This window comes from Gadus chalcogrammus, chromosome 1, assembly GCF_026213295.1.
Source record: "Gadus chalcogrammus isolate NIFS_2021 chromosome 1, NIFS_Gcha_1.0, whole genome shotgun sequence".
Classification (NCBI taxonomy): domain Eukaryota; kingdom Metazoa; phylum Chordata; class Actinopteri; order Gadiformes; family Gadidae; genus Gadus; species Gadus chalcogrammus.
The window spans coordinates 8448533-8473227 of NC_079412.1; the positions used below are offsets into that span (position 1 = coordinate 8448533).

The 24695-nt window shown below is 49.1% G+C and overlaps 1 protein-coding gene, 1 non-coding gene and 1 pseudogene across 2 annotated transcripts in view; 1 reads left to right on the forward strand and 2 right to left on the reverse strand.

Annotated features, from left to right (window-relative positions):
- lrp1ab (low density lipoprotein receptor-related protein 1Ab) overlaps window positions 1-24695 on the reverse strand; it is a 91810-nt gene that overhangs the window by 28605 nt on the left and 38510 nt on the right. Inside the window, exons 12-41 of the mRNA XM_056587077.1 lie at window positions 23366-23546; window positions 22551-22773; window positions 21230-21419; window positions 20956-21078; window positions 20593-20733; window positions 19906-20031; window positions 19048-19164; window positions 18868-18948; window positions 18600-18767; window positions 16652-16831; window positions 16107-16304; window positions 14990-15235; window positions 13933-14130; window positions 11931-12135; window positions 11488-11652; window positions 10690-10934; window positions 9209-9340; window positions 8719-8946; window positions 8076-8250; window positions 7787-7881; window positions 7410-7559; window positions 7114-7254; window positions 6633-6761; window positions 5818-5949; window positions 5566-5700; window positions 5199-5328; window positions 4960-5086; window positions 4643-4794; window positions 4388-4512; window positions 3679-4053 (exon numbers count right to left, since the gene is read on the reverse strand). Coding sequence (XP_056443052.1) covers window positions 3679-4053; window positions 4388-4512; window positions 4643-4794; window positions 4960-5086; window positions 5199-5328; window positions 5566-5700; window positions 5818-5949; window positions 6633-6761; window positions 7114-7254; window positions 7410-7559; window positions 7787-7881; window positions 8076-8250; window positions 8719-8946; window positions 9209-9340; window positions 10690-10934; window positions 11488-11652; window positions 11931-12135; window positions 13933-14130; window positions 14990-15235; window positions 16107-16304; window positions 16652-16831; window positions 18600-18767; window positions 18868-18948; window positions 19048-19164; window positions 19906-20031; window positions 20593-20733; window positions 20956-21078; window positions 21230-21419; window positions 22551-22773; window positions 23366-23546 — 5013 coding nt within the window. The remainder of the gene's footprint in view (window positions 1-3678; window positions 4054-4387; window positions 4513-4642; window positions 4795-4959; window positions 5087-5198; window positions 5329-5565; window positions 5701-5817; window positions 5950-6632; window positions 6762-7113; window positions 7255-7409; window positions 7560-7786; window positions 7882-8075; window positions 8251-8718; window positions 8947-9208; window positions 9341-10689; window positions 10935-11487; window positions 11653-11930; window positions 12136-13932; window positions 14131-14989; window positions 15236-16106; window positions 16305-16651; window positions 16832-18599; window positions 18768-18867; window positions 18949-19047; window positions 19165-19905; window positions 20032-20592; window positions 20734-20955; window positions 21079-21229; window positions 21420-22550; window positions 22774-23365; window positions 23547-24695) is intronic.
- Window positions 643-2430, forward strand: LOC130379985 (galanin receptor type 1-like; annotated as a pseudogene).
- On the reverse strand, window positions 6308-6442 carry LOC130392224 (small nucleolar RNA SNORA57). Its single transcript, XR_008896991.1, has one exon. It is a non-coding gene; the product is annotated as a small nucleolar RNA SNORA57 (small nucleolar RNA).

Sequence of the window (24695 nt, forward strand, 5' to 3'; positions counted from 1 at the left end):
CGGGCAGGTTTAAAAAAGAAAAGAAAAGTGAGACCATAACCACCGAAAAATAAATTTCTTTACAGCTATATTCACCCACTTATCCACATATTACCTGCCTACTTTCTCTTACAATCAATTCAGTACCCTTTCATCTGTTGAAGCTCTATTTCGAGCAATGACTGCACTACAATATACACAGAGTTACGTGAAGGCTACTTGGCACTAAGCATCACCGTGTCTTCAAAAGGTTTCCAACCTTTTTTCCCCCCCCGTCATCCGAGAAACCACATTTATGAACGCCGTTGCTCGACAATAAAAGCCTGGACTGTTTGTTCATGTCAAACAGTTCATGAATGTGAGGATAACTGGGCTTTTGGACGGATGAGGAGGCATTTAATAAACATCGTTGTAGCTAAAACACTACGTCAGAGGAATATAAACACACATCTTCAATAATCTACGAACGGCTTAAGAGAATCATGGAGAGCCAAAGGATTCCATTCCCACTCATCTACACGGACCAAAACAGAATGGCCATAGTGGGTTTGAGTCGCAGCTCATCAGAGGTGAAGTAAGAGAATAATCTCGTCCGTGCCTCCATCCCCTCTCTTTACCCGGACCAGACGAGCCACTGTGCAAACAGTACGGTACGCCTGCTACATAGTACATAGTACAACAGACAAAAGCTCCCAGCTCCCTGTCGCCTGCTGACAACTCGCAACCTTTACCCTGAATCACATGCATTTGGATTTTTCTGATATTTCCCAAAGTCCTTTTTAATTGGAGCTTGAAGACCGTTTGAGATTTACTAGAGGATTTTCGCCATCGCCGATGGTGTCGAGAGGCTGCAAGCTTCTGGAGAGCTTGTGAGAAAAAGGACAAGGAGTACGCTAACCAATACGAGCACTCATCTTGGAGTAGAGCAGAATGCTTTTCGTGTGGAATAGCGGCCAATAACCCTTCGTTCTCTGTTGCCTGGTTTCCAGAAATCAATAGCACCGTGACAAGAGTTACCGCTGCGTTTGTGCAGTTTAAACACCGGTTTGCTCATCTTTGGAGCACATCTAAAAAAAAAAAAACCTCATGGAAGGTCATCTTTTCATTTCCTCAGTGAGTACAACTGGATTTCTTCATATCAACTGATGGGAAAAGGTTGAGAATAACTTCAACTTTTCTTCAAGGGTATGAACTAACTAGGAAATAACCAGGATGTATACATATATATATATGTCTCATCTATATGTCCCAGGCTATATACCCCAGCTGAGTGTTCGTATCTTGATTGCCTGAATAGCTGCTGATACTGCTGACATCTCTTTGGGGTGACAGCGTGCTCATGACGGCTCTGGTCTGAGCTTCCACAGAGGTCACTCTCAGGGCATTCGTCTGAAATGACTGAAGGACCTTCCATGGCCGACTCCGAGCTTCAGCTGGTCAACGGCAGTGGGATAGGTGCAGCGAGGGGGGAAGGCAGCATCGTCCAGGTGGTCGTGCCCACCCTGGACACCCTCATCCTGGCCACCGGCCTGCTGGGCCACTCCCTGGTCATCACCATCCTGGCGGGCCGGCGGAGGAAGAACAGCCAGGCCCCCCACAGCACGGACACCCTGCTGTTGGCCCTGAGCGCCGCGGACGTCCTGCTGCTGCTCTGCCTGCCCTTCCACACCTCCGCCATCGCGCTGGGCCGCTGGCCCTTCGGCGGCTTCCTGTGCAAGGCCATCAGCTTCCTGGGCGTGGCCTGCTCGGCCGCGTCCGTCTTCACGCTGGCGGCGTTGGCCGTGACGCGCTACCTCACCGTGGTGCACCCCAACTGGGCCTTCCGCTCCCAGATGCGCCAGCGCATCACGCTGGTCGTGGCGCTGCTCTGGGCGCCCGGCGCTCGCCCTGGCCGCGCCCCAGTTCGCCTTCCGCACCGTCAGCTCCTCCAGCTCCGTGTACTGCTTCGCCTTCCTGTCGGACGTCAGCCAGCTGGTCTACAGCTCCGCCCTCTTCCTGTGCGCCTTCGCGCTCCCGCTGGGCGTCATCGTGCTGATGTACGCCAAGATCTACCGCTTCCTGCGCGGCGCCGGGCAGCTGGGCGCGCCGCGGCTGGAGCGCTACCAGAAGCAGGTGACCCTCACCTCGGCCCTGCTGGTGGTGGTGTTCACGCTGCTCTGGCTGCCCTCCTACGCCCTCATGTTCTCCTTCATCGGGGGCACCGTGGGGGGCACCGAGGGCTTCCGCTACGTGGCCGTCCTGGCCCGGCTGCTGGCGTCGTCGGCGGCGCTGGTCAACCCCGTCCTCTACGTCTTTATGTCCCAGAAGTTCCGGCGGGACCTGGCGGAGCTCGGGGGGAGGCGCTGGGAGGACTGCCGCCGCGTTCTGACGGGCTGCCCGTACGCGCGGGGCCACAGGGACACGGTGCAGCCCTTTGTGCTGGACACCACGTCGGACGGAGCACAGAACTGACGGACGTCACTGGACCCCCGACTGCCCAAGCTCCTCCCCCAAGCTCCTCCCCCAAGCTCCTCCCCCCAGCTCCTCTCCCAAGCTCCTCCCCCCAGCTCCTCTCCCCAGCGATGTCCTTTTATTGCAGGAAGTGATCTTGTATTTTCTGATATTGTGTAATTTAGGCTGAATTGCTTTGTGTTAATAAACAATGTTACATAAAACAACACAATAACATGAATTAGGATCACGACGTCTAGGCAACATTAACCACATCAAACATTCAATGTATCAAACATTGAAGGCTTGAAAATAGTTCTGGGCTTTTAAATGTGAATTCACCGTAATGGGATTCAGGCACCTGCCCTTGAATCATTAATGGGAGTGGGATTAAAACAACACTTGACTGGGATAAGAGCTATGGGCCAAGGGTGCATGTGTGTGGTCTTGTCCCTCTACTTGACCCAGAGCCCTCAGCCAGCTGGGTTCCCATATCCAAAAGAGATGTTCACGGGGGTCTCTTTATGCAGACCACATGATGAGCAGGCCAAGGGCATGCAACAGACACAAAAGAACCCTTTTCTTGTCTTTAGATAAGGACAACATGTGATGAGAGGCGATTCCTAGCCATAACCCCAAGTGGCAACACTGACACACAGAGTGTCACTTTGAAACAATCATCCGAGGAAGAATTTGATTTGTGTTTCACAACAAGTCACCGCTGTAAGCAACATTAGCCATTCTGTGTCTTTGGGGAGATACACTATAGCTCCATTTGGAGCCTCAAAGTACACAGTGTATTGTAGTGGGGTGAGGTTTAAGCCCCACGGTAACGGGATGAGTGGTGTTGGTATGTTTAACACGTCTATACTAACGCCCCTCAAAAGTGCTGAAACACCTCGTTTGCGCTCAAACTTTACTTCCGGGCGATGCTGAAGTCTCCGCTTCCCGGCTACCTGCAGTGTTTACCACTTCCCGCGGGTGGGAATTTGCAGACACCCGTGCAAAGCGTTCGACCAATCGCAACAGAGTGGGCCGTGCTGACCAATCACAGCAGACTGGGCTACTCGGGAGGGGGGCCTTAAAGCGACACGATCCAAAACAGTACAACGTTTTTGAAAGACGCTTGAAATTGGTTTTGCAGAAATGAACAGTGTGAGAATGATGAGAGGTATTTCTAACATAGAGGCATGCCACCATATTCTAGTAGTACCCCCAAAGGCAGTTATTAACCCTGAAAAAGCGTGACGTGGGATCTTTAACACTCACTGTCCACCACGATCTTGCGGTCGGTCCCGTCGTCGTTGATCTGCTGGATGTTCCCGAAGTGGATGTCGCTGAAGAAGACGCGGTTGGCGCCCTTGCCGCCGCCGCCGTGGTAGTCGAAGCTCAGGGCGATCACGTTCTTCATGTGCTCGGGGTCCTCGAAGGGCTTGATGGGCGCGTTGAGGTTGGTCTCGTCCGACAGGTGGATGCTCTTCAGGATGGTGCGCTCCGAGTACAGCAGGTAGCCGTCGTAGTCGCGGCAGCTGCTGTTGTCCTCGGCCAGCATGCCGTGAGCGCAGGCGCACGTCCGCTGGCCGTTGCCGCGGAACAGACACAGCTGCTCGCAGCCGCCGTTGTCCACCTTGCACACGTTGGTGCCTGGGGGAGGAGGGGACGATCACGCGTGTTATGGAGTTATATCATAGAGCGCGCTACACTTGACACCTTTATGTAGTAGTAAACCAGTTTCAGCAAGCTTTCCCTAGAGGACTTTGGTGTTAATTACACCAAAGCCCTCTAGGAAAGTGGAAGAGTGTGTGTGTGTGTGTGTGTGTCTGTGTGTCTGTGTGTGCGCGTGTATCTGTGTGTGTTTGCGTGTGTCTCTCTGTCTGTGTCTCTGTGGTCGTCTGTGTGTCTGTGTGTGCGCGCGTGTGTCTCTGTGTGTGTCTGTGTGTGTCTATGTCTCTGTGGGCGTGTGCGTCTGGTTATGTACCTTGCTGCCTAGCTCTGTTGAAGACCTTGATGTCCTTGAGCTGTACGCCAATGCCAGTCCTGAGCTGAACGGAGTCGGTGGCGTTGTCCTTGCTGCCTCTCTTAATGGAGCCGTTGGCATGAGTCCTGGACAAAAGGACAAAACAGTCAGCCAATGTATCTATAATACAACAACACCTGCCTTTGCTGCCACACATCCCACCATCGTTTCGGTCCTGATTCTAAACGGTGCTTCCAGAGGGATGTTGAGACCCACCTGTCGCTCCAGTAGATGTATCCTTCGAAGACGGACACGGCGAACATGTCCATGTTGTTGTTGGCCAGCACCAGCTCCCGGTTCTCCCCCGTCTCCAGGTTGATGCGTTCAATCTTGTCCGTCCTGGCGTCGCACCAGTACAGCAGACCTTCCTGTCATGTACACCAGCGTCAACAAAGAAACTAACTAACTACAAAACGCAAAAGTAAACATAAATGTACACTCTGAATCAGAATAGGATGAAGTCGAGTTAAAGGATCAACAGCGTTCATATTGATCGTGCTGAGGGGTTCTGGGGGGTGGGGGGCTTCACGGACCTGGTAGTCGATGGAGATGCCGTTGGGCCAGCTGATGCTGACGTTCACCATGACCAATCTTTGGGAGCCGTCCAGGCGAGAGCGCTCGATGCGGGGGTACTGACCCCACTCGGTCCAGAATAGATACCTGCAGCGCCACAAAACAACAGCATCGAGGTGAGAGGGGATCGCTTAACAACGTCCCGCTGGGCAAACATCCAAACCACACGGTGGGTGGTCCTGCCACTCGGATGACGCACCCTTTGACCGGGTGGACGGTGATGGCCCGGGGTTTGTCCAGACCGGCGGAGATGACCACGTAGCGGAAGGACCCGTTGAGCCTGGCCACCTCGATCACGTCGAAGCCCTGGTCGGTCCAGTAGATATTCCCTGGGAACACGATGCAACACGTCACGCCAAGTGGCTTTGTACATTGACCACATTGAGAGACTCAACCGTCGTCACAGCCCCCCAACCTTAAGCTCTCTTAAATGTGTTCGAAATAACTATTTAGTAATATAAATAACTGGTGCTTATAACCATTTTCTGTGGAATTGTCTGTCATCGATGAGCGGTGGAGGTTATACTATGATTTTGTTATTCTGATTAGAACGTTGTGCCCCAGACCTGCGATCCAGTCCACGGTGATGCCCTCCACGCGACCGATGCCGTTGGTGATCACATCTTCCCTCCACGTCTGGTCTCGCTTCGCCCTGCTGATGGTGCTCAGACCCATGTCCACCCAGTAGATGGTGTCGTTCTCTGGGAGGGAAAGGGAGGGTCAAAGGAGCACAGGGACGGAACAACGGCAAGGTTGATTCCCCCGTTGGGAGTGGAATCCACTGATTGAGCGATGGGGCGTTGGATGGGATCTCTCACCAGCGTGGAAGTCAATGCCGACGGCCAGAGAGGTACCGGACACGGGCACCAGGGCGTCAGACTTGTCCCCTGGGTCCAGGGGAATCCCTCTGATCCCCTCATGGACAGAGTAGAGCAGGAATGAACCCATGCCTGTTCAGAAAGAGAGAGAGCGTGGAATCAGCACCGGACCGAATGGGACTCTCAGTGGAGGGTGAAACAACATGGTGAATGGATTTGAAGTTACTTAAAGTATTCATAGAATTCACCAATAATGCATGTCTTTTTTCTAACCACATGTCTGAATCCCTTCCCATAACTAATCAATTCATCTTTAATGTTTTGCATTATTAATATAGAGTATTATTAATGGAATACAAAATGTTTTAAGATTGGTTTTTCCCATATTAGTTCTGTTAGACCAAGAGGATAGCATGTAAGACAACTAGTTTGACTCACAAACTCAGAAACCAACTCAGCCCACAATTGTGCGAGTTCCCTGGCCTTCCGAGTATGTACCAGCGATTGAGGATAGAACCGGCATACGAGACAACGCCAGCACCGAAGACATAGCATTGGCTTCATTCTACCTCCAAACATACAAACACGAGTACTGAACCACCACGTGTATGCCAAGAAATGGAGGGAACACCAATAATATATTAAAGAAACTAATTAGGTGGAAAAGGTATATTCAGTCATCAATCATTAACATCATTTTTAAAACATTGAATAATGGATAAATAATGTGGAGGCGTATGATATGTTTTGTCCAATGTGCTTAAAGATTCAAATAATATTGTCAAAGACATGCAAGTGGGGGACATGGGTGTCACCTTCACAGGACTGCTGTTCCGTCTTGAGGCTGTAGCCGGCGGTACACATGCAGGCCCTGCTGGTGGGGGAGGTGGGAAGGCACAGCTGGGAGCAGTCTCCATTGTTGTTACTGCACAGGTTGATCCCTCCTGCAGGACAAAGGATACAGTTTAGAGTCACCTCGGTGAGCGGCACTTGAAACAGCCAGGGTGTATTGAATCGATTCCATTTAGATGTCCCCCTAATATGATGACCTGTCCCGAGTGCTCTTCATGTGGGTTGAAATACAGACATCCCATTTAGTTGTACTTTTGCAATAAAGTCTAATCTAAACGATGCATGACAACATTGGCACACACTGTCTCGAAAGCCACAAACTGCAAAAATGATGTTTGCATAGACTTCAAATCAAATTAGGCAAAAACATTCCAAACCACACACAAGTTGTGTTTACTTCATTCCAGGATGTGCACAAACAGCCCCAGGGGATTCAGGGTTTACCTTTCTGCACCTCTTCGTCATAGATCCTCATGTGGAACATGGGGGACGTGTTGTTGCGCAACACTTTCCAGCTGCCCCCATCCTTCTTGTCACATGTTCCTATCTGGTCCGAGCCCTGGTCCGCCCACCACAGCTTGTCTCCTGCACACCGGAGCCAAGCGGGAAGTTACATCATGGAAACAAGTGCATCATCTGGGCTGGATGTTGGGTTGGATATATTTGCATCATCAAAGTCTCCTCAGAGTAACGCCAGAGGAATGTCCTCGGGGCGGCTGCTGGGAGTGGTTCCTCCTCACCCATGATGGCCAGTGCGGTGGCTTTGTACAGTTTGCCCTTAACGCCGTCCAAGACTTCCAGTTTGGATCCGTCCATCTCACAGCGATTGATGGTGCTGTTCCCCGAGCTGATCCAGTACAGCTGCTCCTTTTCAAAGTCAATAGACAGCCCTGGAAAGATCACACACACACACACACCATTAAAGCCAACGGACAGCCCTGAGCATAGGAAACAGACCTCTCTAAAGCATAGCGAGATGCTTTTTACTGTAACTAATTCGGTTCAAAACGCTCTTCCTCTCTCTGATGGTGATTTGTATAGTTTGTGCCTTTGTTCAATGAGTACATTTAAAAGGAATGCATTGAATTTCTGTGATTGTTGAGAAGGTGCCACTCACCCACGGGTCCTCTCTGATTGGTGAAGAGCGTTGTGCGGTTGCCACCGTCCATGTTGGCCATGCTTATGTTGTCTCCATCCGTCCAGTACAGTTTCCTGGATAAAGAACATCGTGTTGAGCAACGATGGCTTTCAGGGATTGTTCTGCCTCACATAATGTAACCGTCCACAACGAGTGGATAGCAGTCGTACGTACGTCGCATGTGAAAATCAAAGCATTGAGCTTTCCAGAGTGACTACGTGGGTTTAGGGGGGGGGGCTTCACAGGTGACCTAATGGGGGGGACTCACCCGAGCATGGGGTGCAGCACCAGACAGTGGGGCTTGTCCAGACCCTGGATGACGGCGTTCTTGAAGGAGCCGTCCAGCCGCGCCACGTTGATCTGCTTCTTGTTGGCGTCGTAGCTGGTCCAGAAGAGGTTCCTGGAGACCCAGTCCACCGCCAGGCCGTGGGCGTTGGGGAGGTCTGAGACAGTTCACAACCAAACATTCAGCGCGGTCCTCTCCTTGTTTGTTTAAATTCCAAAATCAACAAACGAGTGGTTTGGACCTCCCACTGGTTTCGGAAAACTATGCACGCTTATAAAAGAAATTCAAGCCAGGTCATAATCCAATAATTATGGAGGAACTCTCGGACACAATTATGAGAATGCTTCTCGTAACTGCGCCGCTGTCTTACTGGCGGAGCGCCGTGTTTCAACAGACATGCGTGTTGGAAGTGTGTGTGTGTGTGTGTGTGTGTGTGTGTGTGTGTGTGTGTGTGTGTGTGTGTGTGTGTGTGTGTGTGTGTGTGTATGATTATTATTAACCTTTATTTACCCAGGCAAGCAAATTAAGAACAACATTTTTATTTTCAAGTGCAGCCTGTGTGTGTGTGTGTGCGCGTGTGCTTGTGCTTGTGCGTGCGTGCGTGCATGCGTGCGTGTGTTCCCACCGGCAGACACCACGGTCTCCACCCCCGTGCCGTTGATGAAGGCCCTCTTGATGGTCTGGGTGCGGACGTCGGACCAGTAGATGCGCTGCTCCACGGCGTCGTAGTCCACCACCGTCACGTTGTCGATGTCGGGCACGGTGAAGGAGATGATGTAGTTGTAGTAAGGGTTGTCGATGTCCACGCCGCGGATCTCGATCTGCCGCGCGTACAGCAGGAACTTGCGGGACTCTGGAGGGAGGAACACTCTGGAACATCAGTCGTTTATACCGAATACGAAGGGCATAAATGACCAGCAGATAGATGTTCATGCATTAGGTATACATATTCATGTTATTATTATTACTGCAACAAGGAATGGAGGCTAACGTATCCATGGCGATGTTCTGCATACAAGATAAGCACAACCAAACCAGTTAGGGATGTCCTACTTCAGTGTTACCGGGGAGGCAGTGTGAATGTGCGTGCGTGTGCGCGTGCTCGGGGACGGTACCTTTACAGGTGCGTTTGTCGGGCTGCAGCTTCATGAGGTGTGGGCAGGCGCAGGAAAAGGTCTGGTTGAAGTTGATAAGACACAGATGGGTGCAGGGTTCCTTCCCATCGACCGCAGCACACGGGTTGGGAGCTGAGAGAGAGAGAGAGAGAGAGAGAGAGAACGAGGGAGAACGAGAGAGAACGAGAGAGCGAGCGAGAGAGAGAGAGAGAGAGAGAGAGAGAGCGAGCGAGAGCGAGAGCGAGAGCGAGAGCGAGAGCGAGAGAGAGAGAGAGAGAGTAAGTATACTTGGACACAAATGAACTTAGTTGCTAGCAAAATATGTTCATTGCAATAAATCCATTAGCATGTTTAGATGTGTGGGTTGTTGAAGTGGTTGTTGTGGTCTAATAGCATGGTGCTGGTTAGATGTGGTTAGATGTTCTATGTTTATGCCAACTTTTACAAATTCTAAAGGGCAACAAACGGGGCTCTCCTGCACTCCAGCTGTTTGCTGGAGTTGCATCATCAACATGTGCTTGCACAATTTCACTGAGATTACATCAAGTGTTCCAACACATTAAACTACTTTGGAAAAATATTTTTTAAACCTTCTTCGTCTGGTTAAAGGAAGTGAATCTTCAGAAATGTAAGATATGTCGTCTCCTCATCAATGCCAGGGGAACCTTTCTCAGTTGCAAATCAAAAGAACAGGAAAATGATAAAGAGAAAGACCACGTCGATCTGTTCTTCGTTATCCGTTTCAACTCCATAACCACCAACACCACTGCCTTCCCCGACCAGCACCCTGTTTCCACTTCAGCACCCTATCACCGCTGGCCTGCTGAGATTGTGACATTCCAGCCACGTCAGATAAAGCCGTGGAGCCGACACCTCCCTCGCCCCCCGTCTCGGCCGGCCCCCCCGCATCCCCCCCCACCGCCCGGGACAGGGTTCAAGAGTTCAGGGAGACGAGGCCTCCAGCTGGTAAGCTGCCCTCTGAGCAACAACCCGGTGGGAGGCGTCCAGACCGCGTTAGAGGCGACGCCACAACTCCCAACGGGGAATAGGTCAGCCGTCTGGGAGGGGGGGGGCAGGGGGGCGTCGGTCTATGTGATCAGCCGTCAGGCCTGGCGGGCAACGGCACCGGCTGCCCTTTGAGCTTAAGTGGCCGCAAGATCCAGAAGCCAATCGTGGTGGGGCATCGGGAGGGAGGGCTGAATACTCTTGACGGAGCTGCGGGGGGTGACCGTTGTTCTGTCACTTCCATCTTAACAGGGGCCGGATGGCTACTAGTTAGGGGGGGGGTGACCCCCAGCTGAAAGGTGCTGAGTTCAAGCCCTAATGTCATCAGACTACAGGTAGATGTCCGACCCCTATGCGCTCCTTAATGCCCGTTCTCTGTACTGCCCATCCTCTACCTGCTCCTCCTTAATGACCTGTCTGTCTGTCTGTCTGTCTGTCTGTCTGTCTGTCTGTCTGTCTGTCTGTCTGGGCCTCACCCTGGGGCTGCCTGGAGGGGTGGTAGACCTGCAGGTCAAAGGGCTGGGTGTTGGTCCTCTGCACCACCGTCACGTTGCCCCCGGTCCACTTGTTGGCCTTGGCCAGCGTGTTGGTCCTCCAGTCCGTCCAGTACACCTCCCCGCCGTACATGGTGACGGCGAAGGGGTGCGACAGGAACTCGTGCCCCCGCAGCACCTCGATCAGCCCGGTGCCGTCATACAGCGCGGAGTAGATCGCATCCGACCTGTGGGGAAGGGAAGGGGGGTTGGCATTAGGATGAGGGGTGGGGAATCACAAGGTACCTCACCATACCATACACCATGGCCCGCGACACAGATAATATATCACAATACTGCGCTTCTGCAATAAACAATACATTTTTGGACATGCATCGTGATGTATCGCTAAAGGATTGTCTAACGAAGAATACAAAATGACTGAAAAGGTAAGGTGCTGGATTTCGGGCTTAATTCATGGGACGTCTTTTTGGAAAAATATAGTGTGCACTTAGTTATTGCAATACGTTATATTGTGTATTTGCATTTTTAGTGCACCCAGTTTTGTAACTGCTTTGTTACTCTTTGTGTTTCCGATTCACTCTTTGAATGCTCTTTGAAACCTTCCTAATCGGCACCCTGCTTCTTGGATTTATTCAATATCAATTAGTTTAGCTGAACTGGATGGTGGGATAGCTGCTCAGATCAGCCCAGTCCAGTGCAGGTACAGAGATATATAGGGAGAGGAAAGAGAGCGAGGTCAGTGAGGGCGTATCTGAGAGAGTGGGTGCAGTGGCGGACCTGGCATCGATCCAGACGATGCGTCTCTCCATGTAGTCCACGGTGAGCCCGTTGGGCCAGCCCCCGCTGCCCGTCTCTCGGTGGATGGTCCGTCTCCCCTCACCGCTCATGGACGCCGCCTCGATCCTGGGCAGACTGGCGTCCCAATCCGTCCAGAACAGGATGCTGACGACCACACACGGGGATACAACACGGCCATTTACTATGTTCTCATTGAGAAGTGACTCGAGAGGGATTTGTTCTAGGTTTGAAACATTCATGAGCAGGTGGGCGCCTTGCTCAAGGACGCCAACAGGAGGACAACCGTAGCACAACAGGGCCACAGCATTTAGTGTCCAGGAGTTGCTCGTTCAGCCAAGCCATTGTCGGATGTTCAAGGGAATAACAGTTCAGGATGCTAAGATGTCGCCCCTTGGCGAGCTCCATGTTCTGCGTTCCCTCACCCGTCCCGTGGGTCCAGGGCGATGGCTCTTGGGTGCTCCACGTCCCCGGCCAGCAGGGTGGTCCTCATGGTCCCGTCCAGCTTGGCCACCTCGATCTGGTCCAGGTTGCTCTCCACCCAGTAGATGTTGCCCGCGATCCAGTCCACGGCGAGACCCTCTGGGGTGGCCAGCCCGTACTGGATCACCACCTCGAAGCTGGTCAGTGCTGAGGAGGACCAACAGGTTAACGTTACTCCTGTCATCTACAATGGCACTAAAGTGATGGAATCTTACAGAGCAGTGGCATGGGGTCTGCGCCTGTGATAGCACAGGACTGAATCCGGGATGGCTTTCTAAATAGAACGAGGTCTTGCTAGGAGTTGCCAAATCATTTCTTTCAGGAGTTGGCAAAAATCTTCTGGCAGAACAGATTTCTCATCACAGAAAATAGATTATTTAGACATTCGTTGACTAATTTGGAAGCAGAGAGAGACACGCACAGCTACCTCGTACTGGGGTTACAATTAGACTCACGCAGCACCCGAAACCGTAAAAGACCCATTTCAATATTCTGTGGCCCATTTTGGAGCTCTTTTTGTTCAGTGAATGGTTGTCATTACAGTAATCAGACAAGTCTAACCCAAGAGAGATACAACTAATCGTACACGAAAGAGATCAGACGAGTCATGCATGAGAGAGATCAGTAGAGGAACCACAGGTTGAGCGGTTAGGAGGTTTAAATGCATCTGGATAAAATGTCAAGGCAGGTTGCTTTAAAGGTAGCTGCTAAATGACCAATAAAGTAAATGGTTCCAGGGCCTCTTCACATTAAGTACGTTGCGGCGCCGGAGCCGGGCTACCTTTCCCTGGACGGCGGAAGGCGGCTTGGAACAGCCTTTGTTAGTGGTTGGCAGCAGTCAGTGTTCAGTGTTTACCTCACAGCTTGAAAGAGCACTGGTTCTCACTAGTTCTCAATAAGCTCCGGACTGGTTCTAATTAACTCTGGACTGGTCCTCAGTAAGGGGCAGCAACAGGAGCAGCTATTCTAGAAGCTGAGAGGGGTTACAGTGTTTCATCCTATCTAGAAGATGAGGGGTTACAGTGTTTCATCTATTCTAGAAGATGAGAGGGGTTACAGTGTTTCATCTATTCTAGAAGATGAGAGGGGTTACAGTGTTTCATCTATTCTAGAAGATGAGAGAGGTTACAGTGTTTCATCTATTCTAGAAGATGAGAGGGACTACAGTGTTTCAGATTATCTCTAAAATAAGAAGGGTTACAGTGTTTCAGCTAATCTAGAAGATGAGAGGGGTTACAGTGTTACAGTAAACGCTGTATTTCAAAGGGCTGGGAATCAGTACGACGGCACTGTTTTTGTTGTCCCTCCTACGCTAAATCTGCACTGGAGCTGCAGTCAGGCACAGCCAACACTGAGACAAATGGGAAGCGACAAAGCCTTCTGTATGCTCCCCCCGCCCCCACCGACCCACCTACCCGCCTCACGGCCCCCTCCACCCTGGGAAAGGAACCTTGATTGGCACAGATACCTTGGTTTTAGGAGAATGAAAAGGCCACACAGTACTCACGCGGTTTGAGTCTGGCCCTGCATTGCAAAACACCCACCAACAACCGTGAACACAACAAATAATACATTACCTCTTTCTATGTCTATTGGAATATTCGTTTTTTAGCATATGAAAAGGCTTTCTGGGTCAGGAGGTCATAAATATCTAAGTTTTCAAAACAACAATTTGACGAAGGATGAATGGCTATTAACTAATCGTTTGGTGTTGTGAGATATGCCAAACCTTCAATACTTAACATTTAAAGTGTGTGTGTGTGTGTGTGTGTGTGTGTGTGTGTGTGTGTGTGTGTGTGTGTGTGTGTGTGTGTGTGTGTGTGTGTGTATATATATGTATGTGTGTGTGTGTGCATAGATTTATGTAAATCTACTTATCCAGTGTATTGTTAAAACAATACTGCCACCCAGTGAAGAGAGAAGTGTCATGGCTCCCCATCTCACCTCCGTTCTCAGAGAGTTTCCCCCGGTAGATCTTGTCCTCCACCACGTCCGTCCAGTAAAGGGTGCTCTGGTTGAGGTGGAAGTCCAGGGCGATGGTGTTCCTCAGCCCGGGGACCAGCACACTGAACTCCCCCTTGTGGAGGTCAATCCTCCGGATCTCATGGCGGTTGGAGAAGATGATGAAGGGCTTGAAGGGATCTGGAAAGAAAGAACAAAGAAATACATCTCATGCAAACAAAATAAGAACAGGATCAAATGAGTCCCCGCCGCCTCCGTCTTCCCAGCATGCCTTGCAGACACTTGCATGGCTCCACTGCCCTGTCCCTGTTAAAATTAACTCTCTATCGCTCTGGGAAAAACATAGAATACAGAGCGGTAGGGGAATATTACTTTTAACTTTCATGTTTGGCGTTTTAATAAATAATGATGTTATTAAACCCCCAGAGTGACCCGCTTGAACCACCCACGCTTCCAGATATCAGCCCAAACATTCGGGTTTCCTCACATTGCATTACAGTCCATCTCTCTACATGGCAAGCAGCAGAACATCTCTCTATATGTGCTGCAGCAGGACTTCTCTCTATATGTGCAGAATATCTCTCTACATGTGGACCAGTAGAATATCTCTCTACATGTGGACCAGTAGAATATCTCTCTACATGTGGACCAGCAGAACATCTCTCTACATGTGGACCAGTAGAACATCTCTCTAAATGTGCTCCAGCAGGACATCTCTCTATATGTGCTGCAGCAGGACTTCTCTCTATATGTGCAGAATATCTCTCTACATGTGGACCATCAGAACATCTCTCCACATGTGGACCATCAGAACATCTCTCCACATGTGGACCAGCAGAACATCTCTCCACATGTGGACCAGCAGAACATCTCTCCACATGTGGACCAGCAGAACATCTCTCCACATGTGGACCATCAGAACATCTCTCCACATGTGGACCAGCAGAACATCTCTCTACATGCGCTCCAGCAGAACATCTCTCTACATGTGCTCCAGCAGTGCCTCCCTCTCCATGTATTCAGGCTCCTTCAGACTCACCCGTGCTCTTGCAGCTCTCCATGTCGGCCTCCAGCTCCCAGCCCTCGTAGCAGGAACACTTGACGCTGGCCTTCTCCTGCTCGCAGCGCTGGCTGCACTTGAGGTGTTTGGCACAGAAGCTCTGGATCTGGCACGTCTTGTTGTCGGCGCCCAGCTCCATGCCGAGGGGGCACGAGCACATGAAGCCTTCTCCGGGGATGATGCTGCAGTTGTGGCTACAGCCGCCGTTGTCCACGGAGCAGAGGTCTGGGGACGGGGGGGAGATGGGAGGGTTGGACCTTTTGGAAATAAACCTGAACTTCCATCACCCAAGATCAAGCTGGACCCAGCTGTGCTGTGGCTGTTACTGTTGACCATGATCCACCAAATATTGAATGCGGTCAAACAACAAAGTATTTCTCCTTTTCAGTCTGCAAACATACCAATGATCAAATGAGACAGAAATTTATGCATGCATATATACAGCCTTTTGTCTCGTCATGAAAGTGTTCATGGTGGCCGTCCCACAACGCTCTGCTGAGACCCACTCGTGGCTTGTGACCCAGAGCTATAAAGACACAGGACTAGAGGCAGTTTCATCTAAAGTCTAATTGTACCTCACAATGCCAGCCTGTGGTTGGCATCGTTTAATTGGTTGCTGGGTGACAACACCCTGCATTGCTACCCTTTAATGTTCTCATGTTTCGCTTGAGTTTCTCTGGCTATGCAAAATCAGAGGCTCGAATTTCAGTAGAGCGTTACAATTAAAAAAACATACACACAGAAATAGAAAGGGGGTGGTTATGTGTGTATCATTGGGACCTGTGGACCTCCCAACGAGACGCACATAGTTCTAGAGTGACTTACTTTTATTAAAAGTACCTAGTTGTAGTACTGTAGTATCTTATCCTAGCTTTCTTTGTTGTATACAGGGAATGGGTTAACCTTGCGATTGTTAATGCTTGGCTCTATGAACATCCATACTGTACGGACGGCATTATATTGTTGTTTCTCTTTCTTCTGACAAATGTAATTATTGTAAGTCGCTTTGGATAACAGCGTCTGCTAAATGCTCTGAATGTAAAGGTTTGCTTGAGAGGAGGAACGAGGGTCCGGTAGAAGCGTCTTTCGGTTTTACCACAGAGTTTCTCGTCCGAGCCGTCGGGACAGTCATCCGTCCCGTCACAGAGCTTCTCGCCCGGCAGGCAGATGGAGTCGTTGGTGGCGCACACGTGGTGAGACAGCTTGCACACCGTGGCCTCGCAGTTCTCCTCGTCGGAGTTGTCCTCGCAGTCGTGGTCGCCGTCGCACACCCAGGCCTTGATGATGCAGCGCGCTGCAGGGTCAGACGGCAGCGGTGAGCAGCAGGTTGGTTTGAGGAACCCGTTCTCACCAAACATGTTTGGTAATGAGTGCCGTGTGTGGGGTCATGTGATCATCTCTGATCGAACGATGGAAGCATACATTTTATTTTCAACTGTATCGCTATTATGTTTATAACAATGTCTTATAATTTTATTTAACTAATGGGATGGGCTTATAGCAATCAATAAAAAAATAACATGCCCTGGTAGGCGCCCACCGAAAAGAACAACCACAACAACATCATGACGATTCCCTGGAAACCCTTTAAGACACCGGTGACCTCTGACCCCCCCGTCACACAGGTGGTAAAGTCCTCACCAGAGTCCTTGCAGAGGAACTTCACAGCGGGGTCACACATGTGGGTGACCCCCTTGCAGTTCTCGTCGCTCAGGTCCATGCAGTCGTTGTCCCCGTCGCAGCGCCACCGCATGGGGATGCAAAGGCCGTCCATCTTGCACTGGAACTCATCCACGTGACAGCCGCCGGGCGGCCGAGTGGCTGAGGGAGACACAGGAAGAGGAGAGTTTAATTAGCAACGTCTGATATCAGCAGTTCACAATGAGCTGGATGGCCCGCTAGCTAGATGCGTTCAGCAAGCTGGTTGTTAAAAGCTACAAGCAGGACAACATCTAGACCGGTGATTAGTTGGTTATCTGGACCACTGGTCAACCACCTGCCTGGAACAGCACCAAGTCAAACAACCACAGAGCATTCTCCCCTCCAGCCACCCCATTGGTTGATACCATGGACCGATTCTAAACAGACCAATAAGGATGTGGAAAAACAACATCAATTCAAGACAAAGAGATCACTTCTTGGCATAGCCAAGCATGAAATAGGCCTGGATTCTCTCAGCGCTGGAATACAATATATGGGAGAGAAGCGCAATAAGACTTCTCCTCTGCCATAATGACTTCCAGATGGTAAGCTTGAACACACACACACACACACACACACACACACACACACACACACACACACACACACACACACACACACACACACACACACACACACACACACACACACACAAACGCAAACAGACAGAGAACCACACACACACGCAGAACCACACACAGACATAAAAACGCACCCAAGCAAACACACACCCACACCTCATTAGGCCAACAGGTCATGCTGGGTCCAGCAGGGATTCAACAGGATTGAGCAATTCACAAACAAACCCTCATGAGGTCAGACCGGCTGTCTGCCAGAGTATTACAGAGTCAGTCTGATGTTAACAACAGCAAGCGATCAGGCTTAAGACACAAGGAGGTTTAAGGAACTTCTAAGAGTAGCCCCATGGCCTGGCCTGGTCTGGTCTGGCCTGGGCTAGTCACACATATCCTAGCCTAGCCTAGGAGTGGGCTGCAACTTTCCCTTCATGACAGTCACACAAGACCAACATGGAGAAGAGATTACCGGTGGCCATTAGTGGGATCTCAACATTAGCACACAAACCCGCCGCCCCGTTCAGTTTTCATTTCTCAACTTAAAAAGACCCAGCTTTCCATCCCTCCTGCTGAAGGGGGAGAGCCTCGAGTGGACTGCGCATGTTTCCCAGCACACACCGTGTCATGCCCTGAAGCTGTGTAGGATGAACCTACCAGGATATCTGCCAACAACACCTAAAATGGTCCATTCTTTACATATTGGAGAATTATATTTATAGTAAAGATATTTACTTAATCCTGGTCAAAGATATTTACTATAAACCCATTGATATTTACTTCAATATGTTTATAGTACGAAATTGTACGAAAGAGTTACAATAAATACACAGGAAAATAATGTTTTCCTATGTGCTCCCTGGCAGTTTAATGGCTAGCCCCACCCCGAAGCTCCTCAACCAAAGAGCTGCATTGTGGGCCACTGGCATTCTTTTAAACGGGCTACAATCTCAGCTAACCACAACACGTCAACAGTCAACAACAAACTGAAGGCATACATGCAATGTGAGGATGTTCAGGGCAAGCAGGGGCATGCATGGCACAAATGAAACATGACATAAGGAGAAGTAGACCTTAAGTTGTGTTGTGACAACTCCTCCACAACTCAACATATAAAGAGAGTGAAACACGATACACAACGTAATGGCAATGTCAAGTAATCCCCCCACTATCTCTCACCACCAAAGAGCAGCGATGTAAACACAACCCACAATAATCCCCGACACCCTCCACACGCCCTGTGTCGCAGCAACATAAGGACGTGCATTCCCTGAAGGGCGTTCCCGTTTGGGTCGGCTGCCTGCGTTCCCGCTCACCTTGGTTGGTGCAGTTGGCGTGCGTCTCGTCGCTGTAGTCTCCGCAGTCGTTGTCTCCGTCGCAGGTCCAGTACTCGGGGATGCAGCGGCCGCTGTTGCACTTGAATTGAACGCTGGAGCAGGAGTGGCTACAGCCCGCCTCGTCACTGTTGTCCCCGCAGTCGTTGTCTGTACGCACACGCACACACACTCTGTCAGATCCCTTTTTAGTCGCTAATTATTTGTATCTTTGGGCTAGGGACTATTTGGTGTCAGTAGTTTAACAGACCGTTGTCACAGCGCCAGTTGACGTTGATGCAGCGACCGTTGGCGCAGGTGAACTGGGTCAGGGGGAAGCAGGTGGGGTAGGCTGGAGAGGGGGGAGCCGTAGATAGAGGGTCATTGATCAGGATGAGACACTTGTTGTATGTGGAGAAGCTGGAGAGGATGAGCAGTGAGCGGTACCCACCACAGGAGTCAGGCTCGTCAGAGCGGTCTCCACAGTCGTCGTCTAGGTCGCAGGTCCAGGAGATGGGGATGCAGCGGCCGCTAGTGCAGGGGTACTGGTTGGGGGGGCACGTGCGAGCTGGAATAACAGAAGGTTGCATGATGTTCTTCTCTTTGGCAATGTCCAAAAGTCATTCTGACAGTGATTCAGTCGTGATTAAAGACGAGCCAAACTTCCATTTGTGTGAAGCCTGTTTGATGGTGTGCCCCAGGGTTCTGCATTAGACACACTGATTTTTTTTCAGCTCTATAAATAGTTAGCCAAAATATGGATGGTGTTAATCTTTTATGCATACTAGGGGGCATATGTTGTTCTGGATCCTCCCTTTGGCCGATTGCACACTGCTTTCGATATTAAGTCTCAGCTTTGTCAGCTAAAGCTGGTTTTTAATTCTGAAAGGACAGTATTCTGTTCTAAATTACTAACATTATACAGGTTAGATGTTTGAGGATGTCTCTTGTCTAGAATTTTTTTAAAACAAATCTAGATTGTATTCTAGGGACGGTTAGCAATCACTGCCCTCATGTAGGCCCTTTGATCTGTATTTCTTTATTTATTAAGTCATTCTAGGTAATGTCAACCTACAGTTTGTATCTCAGACAGCTGACAGTAAGCATGGGGCTCTGCTGCCACTGCATAGAAAAGACTGCCAGTGAATTCAAACTTTAAGGTTTGACAATCTAAACTTGAAATTGCACGTCCCTTTGAAAACGTCAAAGCCTTTTGGTAGAACAAGAAATGCCGGGTTATGCAAAAGACACCTCAGTTTACTTTTGATGAGAATGACAAATAAAAAACTAAAAATGTTTCTTCACACACCTGAGCAGGTGGTATTGGACTCATCTTCATCATTTCCACAGTCATTGTCTCCATCACAGAGCCAGCGTACAGGTATACAGCGGTTGTTCTGGCATTTGAAGCGGTCACTGGGGCAAGTATGCTGGTCTGGGAAGAGAAGGAAAGAACATCTAGAAGTAAGTCTTCAGAGTCATATTCATGTTATGCAAAAGTATAATAGATACGTTGACATGTGTGTTAAAACTACCACACACTGTTTCTGAGATCCTTCTAGTTCATTCCTGGCTATTGAACAATGTTTTTTTAAATAGAGAGAAGCGAGTGAGTCAGGCCCTCTCAGAGATGTGGATATTACATAAAGAGCTGGATTTAGTACTTTGCTGTCAATATGTGCCACGTGTCTTTGGCAACTGGGCTTAACTGTATGACTCATTAATTAATTCTTAAACTGTGCCATGCATTGTATCATACAGTTCAGCCTGCCAAAACATTCAAAGAGCCATTCAAATCAAGAAAAACTCATTTCAGGACCAGCGCCCGACACCTTCTGATTGAGAGCACACATAAAGCCAGAGATACAACAGCGATATAATAAGGAAACTTGGAAACAAGGCTACATTGAAACTGCAGTGAGTCACGTTGTTGTTTTATTGGTCCTGGTGTTGCTGCTGCTGCGCAACCATGACGACGACAACTGGGTCCACTCACGGCAAAGCTCTGGGAGCTCATCGCTGTTGTCCAGACAGTCGTTGTCCCCGTCACACTTCCAGCGCTCCTGGATGCAGCGGTTGTTCTTGCAGGCGAACTCCCCCGGCTGGCACTGGGGCGGAGGCACGTAGGACGGGTTGGCTGGAAGGAGACAGAGCAGCGCAGCGGTTAGAGGAGCAGTCCGAGCACAGTCGCACAGCACTGTCATCGGGAGACTTGAGTCATCCTCCTTCCTTCCTTCCTTCTCCCCTCCAATCCCCCCCAGCCCCTGCCAGTTTGGTTAAATATATGTTAAACAATTTATACCCCTTTCAGCCTCGACATCAGATGGATCCCACCTGACCGAGGCCTCGAGTCAAGTACCTTTGCAGGTGATGTTGTCCTCGTCCAGGATTTGGTCATCAGCACAACCGCAGGACCGCCCGTCAGGAATCACCAGGCAGAGGCTGCTGCAGCCGCCGTTATTGGGCCTACAGGCGTTGGTACCTAAACACACACAGACCACCCGAAACATAGGGGACACGCGTTGATAAAGGGACCGACGATGTGAACCAGGCATAGGCTCATAGCCGTGGGCTGTAGAAAGGTCACGTCGTGAACTCAGCGGCCGGCACTCGGAGGGGGTGGCGTGGACTACCTTGCTGCTGTTCAGGGTCGTACACTCTGATCTCGAAGATGGGGGGCCTCTCGTTGCGGAGCAGGGTGACCGTCTTGGAGTCCTGGTCCAGCTTGTAGATGCTGCCCCCGCGGTACTCGTTCCAGAACAGGAATTGTTTGTAATGACAGAGTCCAAAGGCGTGGTTCAGCTCCTGGCCCTCGTACACCACCTGGGTCAATCACAACACAGCAAGGTGTGCGTCAGTTTAAGTATATAAGCTGTTAACTAGTGTCTGTATAGCAACGATATTGGTACACTGGAATAATGGATTACATAAAGGAGCCATTTGTAGCAAATTGACTGTATTCAATCATAAAATGACTATGATAGGTCATCAGAGGTTTAGCAGACATGCCTAGTCAAAATAGTGGCTTCTCAAACCACAAGTTACAGCCAGTCTGTCCTCCTCTAAACATTCTGTTCCGTTCTTTTGGCCTGTGTGTTATGATTCACAGCTCTCCGTCTTGCCAGTAAGTAAATTGGCGTCTAAATGCAGTGCGCTGCAGCCATGGTAGCAAGCAAACAGAGATTGTGATAGATTCTAACAGACCTAAAAAACCTTGTGCTCTTCCAAAAAAGCTTCATGACCCCCTTCAATATTAGGAACTTGGACAGCAGTACCCATGTCAACGTTACATGTAGTCCTTAAACATATAATTATATATTACATTAATGTTTAAAATTTTCTATTTAAAATAATGGAATGTAGAAACATTTACGTACATTAATTACATAAATATGTTATACTTTAGTTTATACTTAAAACATGCCTTAAAGAGCCATTGAAACCAAAACCGATTTTGTCTTAAATGATCGCCAACATAATAATGCATGCCATTTTATCGCGGTAATTTAAATAAGTCCCTATTTATAAAAAAAAAATGAGAAAAGGTAAAATCCTATGTTTTTGCTTTCTCCCCAAAGCGTGATGTGAACGTTTCATTCTGCTGGGAGCGCAGGTGGCGTTCTTCTCGTGACGTCTCGGTAGCTGTTCTGAGACTAATAGTCTAACGGCGGGGCGTGTGTAGAGGGTGAAGCTCCGTCTGAGCAGTGATTTATTTAATGACCATGTCCAAGTGAGGTTAAGGCTTCACCTGTTTGGCGCATTTCATTTCGCTCATTTTAACGCTCGTTCACTTCGACGGTAGGCTACTAGCAAAGTAGCAAATCACAACGCCCCCCTCGTTTCTAAAACTCTCTATTTTTTTAAATCTCATAGTTTCAATCTCAAATCCAGCTGAAACAGTGAGCTCAATGAAGCTTCATCTACTAGAAACAAGCATTCTCCCGAACAACCAACCTTACGCGCGCTGCTGTTGAGGTACACCATCTCGATGCGGTCGTAGTAGGCGTCCACCCAGTACAGGATGCCCTGGGGGATGTCCAGGCTCAGGCCGTTGGGCCAGAGCACCGTCTTGCTGGTAAGGAACACCTGGTGGTTGGAGCCGTCCATCCAGGCCTTCTTGATCTTGCCCCGGTTGCTCACCGTGGGGTCCTCCTCCCAGTCCGTCCAGTACATCCACCTGTGGCAGCAAAGGCTCGATGTCAGACACTGTGTTTCTGTACGTCATTCAAGTGAGTAGAAGGCAGAGGGGCTCTGGTTGAAGTGAAATGAAAACTAATGGAGGTTCTTCTAGTAATATCGAGTCACGCTAATAGCAGAACTAGCCAAATCAAGCTAGCAGGTCAATGTTGTCTTTCTCCAGGCACCTGTTAGCAACAATTAAATACATTTATTGAAGATAAAAAATTGTACCAATGAAATAGCTTCAAAAAAACTAAACGTATAATAATAATAATAATAGAAAAGAAAATCATACAGCCACAGAAATATGTACAGACAGTCTTTCATTACACATACATCATATTCTGCAGGCCTGTAACACAGAAGAGTAATAATAGAACCTCGTAGATGTAGCCACTATGACATGAATCACCACAACATGACCTATCGTATCTGGCACAGCCGCTAGTTTATCTCCTGTGTGAATCCAGCTGATCCAAAGGGCTTGTCTAAAATGAGACATTGCTTTAAAAAGGTCACGGGAGACTATGCAGGCTATTTGTTACATGGCCAGACTCAGAGGCCTACTGGCCAGCACCCTAATGTCTCACCCATGCTGGGGATCCACCACGATGGCTCGAGGGTGCGTCATCTTGCCCTCTATGAGGGTCTTGCGGGTCTGGGAAGCCTTCTCCAGCCTGGCCACACTGATGGTCTTCTTGGGCCCGTCGTCAGTCCAGTAGAGGTTACCTCCGATCCAGTCCACCGCGATGCCCTCCACCGTGTGAATGCCTGCAGCACAAAGCACATAAGTTCTTACACGATTAGATCTGAAGGCATAGTGGTTGAACCAATCAGAGCAGAGTCATTTTCCATCCATATAGACAACAGAGAGTGGTTCCTTGCAAGACTACTATGGTGCACGTTTTTTCTCGAGAAAATAACAGCATTGACATATCATCAATTCACGTAAACTCATATTTCCCAGAAACAAACTGTTCGTTTGAAGAATGTTGACCAGTTCATCTATCTTGAAGCTAGGCCGTGTTAGGAATGCAGTCTGGGTTGTATATCAAACTACAACTCGAATTCGTCTCAGGCGGTAAGCTGCCCGCGAGCCGGGCATATCAAACTGTTTATTGCCCTGCCTCTCTGTGATTATCCTGTTTATACTACTTGTTGCTTGCAAACATAATAAAATAATTTAAATACTTTAAATTGTTTTTAAATGCTTTTTCTTATACGTATTGCATGCTTATTAAATGTATACACTGTTTGAGTTCATCTCCCTCAAAAAGTAGTCCCCTTTAATCGATCAAACATGTTTTGGACACCTTGAAGGGCATTATCCCGCTTATACCATGGTCACTTGCCAAAGAAAAGAAATTAAGTTCATTCATTTATATTTTCATGCGTTTTACAATCCACATATAACGTTTTTCACACGCCATTATTTAGTTTCCCTGGTAACGCCCGAGGGTTTGACTAAACCTGGAATAATCATTACCCTCCCATAAGGCTATTATGCAACGGAAACGTTCGTTCCTCCAGTAAATAGGAAGGACCTTAGCTATGACTTGGCAATGGGAGGTATTGTAGTCCGCTGAGCTATAAGCCAGAGAGCTAACGTTATGGATTGTACATATTTATAATTTGAATTCGTCCCAGCCTTTATACCACAGATACTCTAGGGTCTATAGCATATAACCGGGTTGTCTGATCGCAGTTAATTCATTTTTCACAATTTGCCACTTCTCGTTTTGAAGAGTAATCACAGCGCCATTCGTTTCAATTGGAATCGCGACGGTCTATACTTTCAACATAAAGTGTACATATTTATAATTTGAAATTCGTCCCAGCCTTTATACCACAGATAGTATAGGGTCTATAGCATATAACCGCGTTTTCCGATTACAGTTTAATGCATTTTTCACAATTTAT